Source organism: Triticum dicoccoides, chromosome 5A (assembly GCF_002162155.2).
Source record: "Triticum dicoccoides isolate Atlit2015 ecotype Zavitan chromosome 5A, WEW_v2.0, whole genome shotgun sequence".
Lineage (NCBI taxonomy): Eukaryota > Viridiplantae > Streptophyta > Magnoliopsida > Poales > Poaceae > Triticum > Triticum dicoccoides.
Genome location: NC_041388.1, coordinates 617062036 through 617073668, shown reverse-complemented (window position 1 = coordinate 617073668; position 11633 = coordinate 617062036). Strand labels below are relative to the sequence as shown.

Here is an 11633-nt window from a genome sequence, read left to right as displayed (position 1 = left end):
TAAAACTATAATAATCCTGCGCACATTCCCACCACCTAGGAAATAACGTTAACATGGTATTGTAGCACCAAAATGGTACATGCAATCATCGACGTAGAAATTTGTCCCACATAAGTATTGATTGATTAATAGATAACACAAATTCATACCGCGAAAGGCCCCATCAAAATACCACATTATAAATAAATAAAAACACTCAATCACCCCCCCACTCGCCAACCAAATGCTCCCTCAATTTCAAAATATAAGGTGTAGTTGTTTTTTGAAAGTTGAATTTCGTTGACTTTGACATACGAACTCCAGAGCCAAAAATATCGACATTCACAATACCAAATAAATGACATATAAAAGTTCATTTCACGATGAATATATTGATACCAATTTGATATTACCAATATTGTTATATTTCTTCACAAATTTGATCAAACTTAAGAATATTTGACTTTTCTAGAAAACAAATACACCTTTATATTGAAACAGATAGTAAATAGACTATGAAAACCCAACAACACGGGGGCAGCAAAACGGTCCAATCCTTCTATTATATATGTATTTGATTTGAAGTATGATAAAGTAATCCCGCGCTCGTCGAATGTTGAAACAAAATGCCACAGAACCAATTGTCAGCACCAGTAGAAGTCCAAATATACCCTTTATTAAATTATTCTTCACATGGAATAGAATGGCAGGTGGCAACTCGGTGCTGCCCCCACTGAAGAAGACTACCATTGACACACACACGTCACAAGTACACGACCAAACGAACAACTACAGTACTACGTACCACCAATAATCGTACACACGATCGAACCAATGAAAAAATAGCGCGCTACAGAAAAATAGCGCCGACCTCAAAATATGCTATTAGCGTGCTATATCGCGCTATAGCATGCTATTAGCGAGACATTATACACCGTTTTATTTAACGAGACAATTTTCAATACGCTATAGCGCCCTATTTTTTTCAGTGGATCGAACTTATTGCTTCTCCGACCGGCCGGCCGACTTACTCGACGCCGTGCATCTTCTTGAGCACGCCGATGAACTCGTAAATCTTGTCCGGCGAGTAGAGGCTCTTGGCGACGCTCTCCCGCTCGCCGCACCGCTTCGCCCACGCCGCGACCCTCGGCGCCACCTCGGCGACGCTGAACTCGCCGTACTTCTCGTAGCTGTGGAACCACGAGGTGAAGGGCGCGAACGCGGCGTCCACGAACCCGAAGACGTCGCCGCCGAAGAAGGGCTTGTCCCCGAGCGCCCCGTCCAGATTCTTGAGGATTTCCAGCATCTCGGCCCGCGCCTGCGCGTGCGGCTCGCCCTTGAGCTTCCAGAGCCGGGTGCCGCAGTCGTAGACCTTCTTGTCGACGTAGTCGGCCCAGAAGCGAGCCTGCGAGCGCTCGTAGGGGTCGGAGGGGAGGAGGGAGGGGGTGTCCGGGAAGGCGTCGTCGAGGTAGTTGAGGATGATGAGGGACTCGTACACGGGGCGGCCGTCGTGGAGGAGCACCGGGACCTTCTTGTGGACCGGGTTGGAGCGGAGGAGGCGGTCGCTCTTGCCGGCCATGAGGTTCTCTTCGACGTACTCGTAGGGGAGGCCTTTTTCTGCCAGGGCGATGAGGCAGCGCTGCCCGAACGGGCTCACCCAGAAGTTCAGCAGCACCAGACCCTTCTCGCCCGCCATTGCTGTTGAGTTGGTTGGATCAATCGACTTGTCTGTGTGTGTTTGTGTTTGTGTTGTGTGCGGGTGAGGAGTGAGTATGGTGGGAGGAGGGTGAGGATTTATAGGCGGAGAGCAGAGGGTGGGATCGCGTGCTTCCGGAATGGTCTAGTACGTCTCGTGCGTGTGCGTCTACGTACCGGCCGGAGAATTCGCGGGGCTTCGTTCGCTCGGTGTCAGGCAAACCGCGTCCGTGTGCACCCTGTCCGTGTGTCACCGCTTCCGTCACGCACAATCCGCGCGTGCGCCAAGGGGACGAGTGACTGGCTTGGGAGGCCACACCGCACTTCTGGCGCAGAAGACCGGGGCTCGTGGATCAAGGAAAGATGTGATACGTGGTGACGTACGATTGGCTTTGTTCTTGAAGATGAGCGTATCCGTTCGATCAGGTGGAATGTTATTTTCCGTTTTTGTTTTGACGAGGGAAAGTTCGTCCGTTAGTTTCAAGTTGGACTGGTTCACTTGCTCTTGACCCAGGTGACACTTTTCGGTACTACACAACCAGCCAAACAAACCAGGGTCTTTGCGCACCTTGTATTGCTAGTAAGCAAGAAAATATCGTGGAAAGGAAATTGCAGCTTATGCATCAACTCAATGTGGGTACAAAGAACAATGGTTGTGCTGATATGGAGACTATGGCACGGCGACAACGAGGTAACCATCTCATCTTCGGAGCCACCAGAATAGCCCGCACGACTGAAGTCGGCGGTGGTTGTTTAATCAGATAGCGATCTAGCTCGACGCGTAGGCGGAGCATGGTGGCGGCCGGTGCCACAGTGTTCACCAGTGCACGTCAGTGACTTGTGTGGTAGTCTTCGGCGGCGCGGGGGAAGCCAACTCCGATCTTCAATGTGTGCTGCCTGATTTGGTTCGCGGGCTGTGGCTGATACCCGGTGATGGAGGTATGAACAATTCTCAGTTGTGGCCAAGGTTACCTAGTATATGGTGTCTCGGTTCATGTAGATCACGAAGAGTGGCAGAGTTGCACGTCGGAGCGGAAATTCATCACGGAGGGGATCTTCATCAATCTTTCTGCCTCCATGATGATGTGTGAGTAGTTTTCATAGGACCTACGGGTTCATAGCAGTAGCTAGATGGCTCTTTCTCATTCTCTCTTTTGATCTTTAATACAATGATCTTATCTGAGATTAATCTGATGTAAACATTTGCAGTGTATTTGTTGGGATCCGATGAATTGTGAGTTTATGGCCAGATTATTCATTGACAGTAATAGAGTTTTTGCTGAGATTTATTATGTGTGGTTTACAGCCTTGTATTTCTCTCTGATTTGTCTATCTCTTTCGGCCAATTAGATTGATTTATCTTCAGTGGGAGAGGTGCCTGGTAGTAGGTTCAATCTTGCGGTGTCCTTACTCTGTGACAGGAGGAGCTGCAAGACACGTATTTGTATTGTTGCTGCTAAGGGTAGACGATGGGGCTCGAACATATTATTTGGTCTTACTTTTTCTACATTATGTCATCATGCTTCAAGCATTACTCTGTTTGTTATGAACTTAATACTTTGAGATGCATCCTGAATAGCGGTCTTGGGGTGGAGTAATAGTAGTAGATGCAGATGGATGTTGGTATACTTGTCTCGGACGTAATGCCTATATATTGATTAGCATCATAACTATGCAATTTTTTATCAATTGCTCAACAGTAATTTGTTTACCCACCATTGCTTTTCTCACGAGAGAGATGCCTCTAGTGAACGCTATGCCCCCCCCGGCCCATTCACTTTATATTTAATAAAACCATAAAAAATATTTGCTGTAATTTATTTACTTTTATTTCCTTTGCAATTTATCTATCTATTACTATCAGAATTCATCCTTGCAATTAGCGACTATAAGGGGATTGACAACCCTCTTGCCCGCGTTGGGTGCAAGTATTTGTTGTGTGTGTGTGTGTGTGTGCGCGTGTGTGCAGGTACTCCTTACATTTTCTTGCGTGAGTCTCCTACCAGTTCGATAACACTGGTTCTTAACTGAGGGAAATGTTATCTGCTACTATACTACATCACCCTTCCTCTTCGGGGAAACCCCAACGCCTATCACAAGTAGCATGCATCACTAACACCATTGGCAGCATCTTCCATCAACTATCCATCCACATCTTCGGATGAATCTCTGTTAGTGTCGTGGAATTGTCACGTCAGATGTCCTTAGTGTGAGGACTTAGTCGCGAGGCCAACACATCTATGTGGTAGCTTGAGAGGGGTTGAGCGGAATCGAGAGACGCAACACAAGACAAGGGTTTAGACAGCTTCGGGCCCCAGGAAACATCATCCGGTAACAACCCTACATGCTGTTTGAGGCTAGATCTCATTATCATCACGAGGGAGTCCCCGTAAACCGGCTCTCCTCTAGTTGTGTCTAGCCCTAGAGATTGTTTCTTGCTTCTCCCCCTTTGAGGAGCCCCGCCCCTCCTTATATATGTTGAAGGGGCGGGTTACATGTGGAGTCCAACTCGAACTTTAACTTAAACTATTTTGACCTCCCTTCCTGGGCTTCTTAACGTCTGCCGGTTTAACATTGTCTGCTGGTTTAACATTGTCTGCCGGTTTAACATTGTCTGCCGGTTTAACACCAGCCGGTTTACCGTCTGTCTTAGCCATCTGTCTTGACTCTCTGTCTTAACTCTCCGCCGGTTTACCAAGTCCCAGCCGGTTTACAACTCCAGCCGGGTCATACCGCGGGGTATATCCCCGACAGTTAGCATCAGTAGGCAAATTATATTCACCCCTTTCCTCCTTATCTCTATCATCTACTGGAATTCTAAAAAGAATTGCCATATCAATGTCAGCCATTGGTGCAGTGAACAAATCTGTAGGGTCATCTAATTCTACTGAATTCCAATCAATAAAAGCAACCCTTCCAGCACCTTCTTCAGTTGTCCTGGGTGGCGAGGATTGACCAAGACATAGGACTGTCATGTAGGGATGAGGATCAACTTCTACATCATTGGCCAAGGAAATCTTCATATGACCCTGAATCTGCCTACTCCTTTAGTGCTTCCCCCGTGTAAATGTTTATAAAATATGAAGCACATTTTTGCAACTAACGCTAATTTAGTTGTTTTGCATAACTCGTCTTGCTTACATATACATTTGGACAGTTTACCGGAATGTGTCTTCAGACACACATAAGATACTAGATAGGAGGCATGTCTCTGTAGGTACAACTCTTACTTGGCAGGAGATGGACAATCTAGTAGAGTTTGTGGACATCATCCACGACCGTGTTGTGGATGTCCAAGCTGGCCCATACAATGGGTCATTTGTGCCATTAGTACACTTACTAATAAAGAGTAATGTCTAGAAGGACAAGCCACTCCTAGTAAGATTGCATTGCAATTTGTATTCAATGTCAAGTTATTCATGTTTTCCAATATACACATGTATGTTTACTAATTGTGTGTTTTGCAACAGACTCGCATATGTTGTGGTACCTGAGAAAATGCAGAATCGGGGTAGTGGTGACATGCGAATTGTCACCTCTAACACGATTGACATCGCAACCACGTACTGCATGTCATGAGAGGATGGACGTCTTGTCGTCAATGGTTAGAAGGACATTCGTGACAACTACTACTACGATGAAGGTGACAAGTTGATCGTCGTGCTCCACCTAGGACATGTTGATGAGCATGTCCCCTTCATGCGTACCATCTACAACTAGGAGGCTGACGATGATGAGTAGGCTTGCTAGCTTCCTTAGTATCATGTGTCAAGAACTTCCTTGTAATGCGTAGTAAAAGTACTCCTCTATCGTGTTGCGCGCTTGTCCTACTAAGTACTTTGCTTTTGAAATGTGTTAATTAAGTATTCCCTCTGTCCCATAATATAAGAACGTTTTTGACACTACACTAATATCAAAAACATTCTTATATTATGGGATGGAGGGAGTACTTTATTAAGTGTCTAACGACAATTATCAGTTTAAGTCGATGTTTGCGAATACTAGTTATTGGTTAAAGTGCATGTGCAACTTCATTATTTGGATCCTTATTTTGTTGCCAATGAACCAATTTCCAACCAAATGCAGCAAGTGCAAATTTGGTACAGAAGTATACTGCATGTTAGCAGCGTTCCAAAGTGCGTAAGACACGCTGCTAGTTTTGACTATATTTGCAGCGTTCAGCCCCAAACGCTACTGAAGTGAAAGTACAAGCAGCGTCTGGCGCGAACGCTGCTAAGATAGGACCTAGTAGCACGTTTGATTGAGACGCTGCTACTAACATGTTACCAGCCACGTCACAGTAGCAGTATTCCTCTAAGACACTGCTAGAGTGTACATTCGAACGCCGCTAAAGAGGGGGTCATGTACTTGTGACAAGATAGCTTCTGAGAAACACCCATGGTCTCATGCTTAGTCAACTTAATTTTCCTTTGTCCAATCTGTACTGACCGATACTATGCCCTCTGGTTCTCATTGTAAATGTTAGCTCTCACTTAAAATGAAAGATCTATTACCAGTGTTAGAATTCTCATATTTAAGTGATTCAAATTTTGAATCTATTTTCCTAAAATTTTAAATTAAATACAGATTAGCCGGCAAAATTAATAATATATGAATTAAATCTTTTTATCTATGAGCAACGGTAATTGTGACAGAAATGTATGTCGTCACCATTGTCTGGTCCCACATGTAAGCAGCCACATTAGCATCTTTGGGCCCACATGTCACCAGCATTGACCGGCCAAAACTAACACACGAATTATTACTAACGGGACCGTCGGCGATAAAACCCACGGCGGACCCACATGGAAGCAACCACTTTAGCAACTACTGGCCCCAGCTGTCAGAATATTTGACCGGTCAAACCCACAGACTGATTACTGGTGACGGATTATAGTCACCAAAAACGATGTTAGGTGAAAGATTGTCCTATCATAGGTGACAGTCTGAGCCATTACCAAAAATGACCACTAGTGATGAATTTGTGTTCGTCACCTAAGACAAGATCTTGCATGACGGAGGAAGTGGCACTGTCCAGATTATTTTTCTGTCACGACGCTTCAGTGATGGTGGGGGTGATGGCCAGAAAACGTCACCAGGGCGGTTTTTGTGACGAAAAACGGTTTTACGTGACACAAGTGAAACTTTGGAAAATAGAGCAGATTTTGCAGTGTTTGGATTGGCACCCGAAAAGAAGGTACTCCTTGTTGATATGAGTAGTCTATCATTTCTATCAAGTCAGGATGTCACAAGAATTCCTACAATTTTTACTCAAGCCTTAGTCAGGTGGTACTGCAGTACAATTAAAACCCTATTAATGTTTCCAACACTTCAAGTGATGTTGCCAATCTCATTAGCTTTGTTAGTTAGTTGCAACAGGGATGGTATGAAATATATTTTGTAGTTTTGGAATAAATAATAGCTATAAAGGTGCGAGCTAAGTATTCTATAGATTTTTATTATGGATTTTTTCATGCGTTTGATGTCAGACATGCACGTGCGTGCGTGCACACACACATGTAATTCATCAATCGAAGAGTTATGGAAATCATGGGATGATGTTATATGTCTCATTTGTCCATAAATCCACTATATTGATCAACACCAAAGCTAGTCAAAAAAACTTACACAATTCATTACGAATGATAAGTCAAACAACCATTTTTACATTGGCGAGGCAAATTAGTCTGTTTTTTCTTCTCTTACTAGTTGTAAAATTACTTCGAAAATAGGTATATATCCCATCTAATGCACATCACTCGCACTATTGTTCTTTCACTTAAACTGGATAACTAATAGATTAAAAAATGGAGAGTAATATATATTTATAAATTATCCACAACCATAATGGTTTGAACATAAAGTAACTATATATAGATCACATATTAAAAGATTCACTACAAGAATTACATCTAGATGATTGATACGTCTCCAACGTATCTATAATTTTAGATTGTGTCATGCTATTATATTATCATTCTTGTATGCTTTATATTTCATTTTGTATTATTTCTATGGACAAGCCTATTAATTTGGTGCCCAGTGCCAGTTTCTATTTTTTTGCGTATTTATTTGTTTCACAGAAAAACCGTAGTACCAAATGAAGTGCAAACACTATGAAACTTTACGGTGATTTTTTTAGACTACGAGAGACCCTAAAAGCTTCAGGGAGAGACTAGAAGACACACGAGGGAGCCACAAGCTCACTAGGCACGCCCTATAGGGGGGCGCCATCAGCACTTGTGGGGCCCACAAGGCTTCGTTTGACCTAATTCCTGGCCTATAAATTTACTAATATTCCAAAAACCCTGAAGCGAGACCTGAAACAATTTATCACCGCCGCAAGCTTCTGTTCTTCCAAGGTCCCATCTGGATGCCTATTCCGGTACTCCGTCGAAGGGGGAAACCATTGGGAAGGCAATCTTCATCGACCTTGCTGCATCAATGATGATGTGTGAGTAGTTCCTTCAGGACCTAAGGGTCCATAGTAGTAGCTAGATGGCTTTCTCTCTCTCTCTCTCTCTCTCTATATATATATATATATATATATATATATATATATATATCTTGATCTTCAATACAATGATCTCCTTTGATATCTATTCGATGTAACTCTCGTGGTGTGTTTGTCGGGATCCGATGAATTGTGGGTTTATGCTCAGATTATTCATTGAAACTATTTGAGTCTCTTCATATTTATGTATGTGTGATTTTATAGCTATGTATGCTTTCCGATCTGTGAGTCATATTTGGCCAATTGCATGATTAGATCTTCAGAGGGAGTGGTGCTTAGTAGTGGGTTCAATCTTGTGGTGTCCTCACCCTATGATAAGAGTTGCAAGGCACATATTGTATTGTTGCTACTAAGGATAAAATGACCGGTTTTGAACATATCGTTTGATCTTACTTTGTTTACATTATGTTATTAAAAACAATAAGGTATGCATCAAGGCCGCTTGCTCGTGCTAGCCACGTCGATTTACTGTTTGATTTTACTGTGCGTCGATTGGAGAGCGAGCGCAAGGGCTGACTAGATGAGACACGCTGCTTGGTGAACGGTGGGAGAGGAAATTTCGAAGGAAGCTTTGTACCTACCTCGCCCCGCACGGAACGCCTTTTCCTCCCCACACATGTCTCCTCCCTCTTTCCCTCACTTGCGCAGTAGCTCGAGGAGAGCAGCAGCGCTCGATGCGGCCCCCGGAGGAGCAGCTGTAGCCGACGTGCTCGTGGAAGCAGCAACCAGTAGAAAGCTGCGGTTGCCGACAGTGGAGGAGCAGCAGCGGCCGATGGCGGCGGACCAGATCGGCGCATCAGGAGCGGACACGACGGCCGTCACAAGTAGAGCAGAGCCAAGTCGGCGCGGCGGTCGGGCGCGATCTGGAGAACCGGTGGGCGTGGTGCGCGATCGGGGCGGGCGCGGCCTACGCGAGTTGGAGGCAAGGTGACATGTTGACTGGGACGCCGTCATAGATCCTCATCGTGCCAGTGGGAGAGGTGCTCGTTGAGGATCCCCTCTTCTCCAGGGATCCATGACGGAGGTGCTTGAAGAGGAAGTTCTTCTCGGGATGCCATGGAAATTGTCAAGGTACATCCCCATTCCCCCTCCCCCTGTATGGGTGATGCTAGGTTCATGTTGGATGCCCATTTATGGTCCTATTTTCCTTGTTCTTGTTGTAGACACTACAGGCCATTTTCATGAATTTCTGATGTGATTGCTTTAGTGATGATTTTTGAAGAAGCACATGCCCATGGTGCACTTGCCTTTGGGATTAAAGAAGATCAACTTACGACACTGACCAGAGATCATAAATACTCTACTCTACAGCAGTATGAAGGGGTGAGCTAATTTTGTTATCAGTGTGCTTCACACTTTTCTGTCATAGTTTGCGTCTTAAAATTTTTTCCTACAGATTTCAGGGCTAGCAAATATGTTAAGGACAAATATAGAGAAGTGGGTCAGTGGAGTGGCTTCCAATATTGTTGCGAGAAAAAGTGCCTTTTGGTCGAAAATATACCCCTGTAAGAAAGGAAGAAGCTCCTTGGTAATGGAGATGCTATGTCAGGTAGAACTGATCTGCTAGCTTTGAGTTGGCTTCAGGAATGCCACAAATCCTCTAATATTCATCTTAAATAGTTAACCTTTATTTTACTATGCCTGAGATATTCTTTGGTCATACCAAATTTGCGGCAGATTTTTTTCATGACCTACATTAGCAAGTCATAACTACATCGGCTAGGGGGGGCATAAGGTGCTAACTCAAGTACAGAACATTGAAGAAGCGTTTCCATCTCTCTGAAAAACTGTGAAGAATCAGAAGAGGCATATACATTTTCCTGATGTACCAGGTCGTTACTAAAGGAAATATGCCCTAGAGGCAATAATAAAGTTGTTATTTATATTTCCTTATATCATGATAAATGTTTATTATTCATGCTAGAATTGTATTAACCGGAAACTTAGTACATGTGTGAATACATAGACAAACAGAGTGTCACTAGTTTGCCTCTACTTGACTAGCTCGTTGAATCAATGATGGTTATGTTTCGTAACCATAGACATGAGTTGTCATTTGATTAACGGGATCACATCATTAGAGAATGATGTGATTGACTTGACCCATCCGTTAGCTTAGCACGATGATCGTTTAGTTTGTTGCTATTGCTTTCTTCATGACTTATACATGTTCCTATGACTATGAGATTATGCAACTCCCGAGTACCGGAGGAACACTTTGTGTGCTACCAAACGTCACAATGTAACTGGGTGATTATAAAGGTGCTCTATAGGTGTCTCCGATGGTGCTTGTTGAGTTAGCTTAGATCAAGAATAGGATTTGTCACTCCGATTGTCGGAGAGGTATCTCTGGGCCCTCTCGGTAATGCACATCACTATAAGCCTTGAAAGCAATGCAAATAATGAGTTAGCTGCGGGATGATGCATTACGGAACGAGTAAAGAGACTTGCCGGTAACGAGATTGAACTAGGTATTGAGATACTGACGATCGAATCTCGGGCAAGTAACATACCGATGACAAAGGGAACAACGTATGTTGTTATGCGGTCTGACCGATAAAGATCTTCGTAGAATATGTAGGAACCAATATGAGCATCCAGGTTCTGCTATTGGTTATTGACCGGAGATGAGTCTCGGTCATGTCTACATAGTTCTCGAACCCATAGGGTCCGCACGCTTAAAGTTCGATGATGATCGGTAATATGAGTTTATGTGTTTTGATGTACCGAAGGTAGTTCAGAGTCTCGAATATGATCACGGACATGACAGGGAGTCTTGAAATGGACGAGACATAAATATTGATATATTGGAAGCCTATATTTGGACATCAGAATAGTTCTAGGTGAAATTGGGATTTTCCCGGAGTGCCGAGGGGATTACCGGAACCCCCCAGGGGTTAATGGGCCTTGTTGGGCCCTAGTGGAGAGAGAGAGAGGGTCCGGCCAGGGCAGGGCCGCGCGCCCCTCCTCTTGAGTCCGAATAGGACAAGGAAGGGGGGCGGCGCCCCCTTGCCTTTCCCCTCTCCCACTCCTTCCTTTCCCTCCTAGTGGGACTAGGAAAGGGGAGTCCTACTCCCACTAGGAGGAGGACTCCTCCTCCTGGCGCGCCCTACTAGGGCCGACCGGCCTCCCCCCTTGCTCCTTTATATACGGGGCAGGGGGGCACTGAGGGAGTCCTGGACTAAGGGGTCCTCGGGCGGCCGGCTTGTTAGCCATGGGCTGAACTGATGGGCTGTGAAGATACGAAGACCGAAGACTGCACCTGTGTCCGGATGGGACTCTCCTTGGTGTGGAGGGCAAGCTTGGCAATCAAATATGTATATTCCTTTCTTTGTAACCGACCTTATGTAACCCTAGATCCACCTGGTGTTTATATAAACCAGAGGGCTTAGTCCGGAGAGGGGGAGAGACTCATTACCATAGCCATAGAAGCTAGACCTCTAGG

The 11633-nt window shown here is 44.7% G+C and overlaps 1 protein-coding gene across 1 annotated transcript; it reads right to left on the bottom strand.

Annotated features, from left to right (window-relative positions):
- Positions 1–814: 814 nt before the first annotated feature.
- LOC119298110 (probable glutathione S-transferase GSTU1) lies at positions 815–1727 on the bottom strand. The gene has a single exon (XM_037575627.1). It carries the CDS (start codon positions 1673–1675, stop codon positions 1007–1009), a length of 669 nt encoding a protein of 222 aa, XP_037431524.1. The 5' UTR covers positions 1676–1727; the 3' UTR covers positions 815–1006.
- Positions 1728–11633: the final 9906 nt, after the last annotated feature.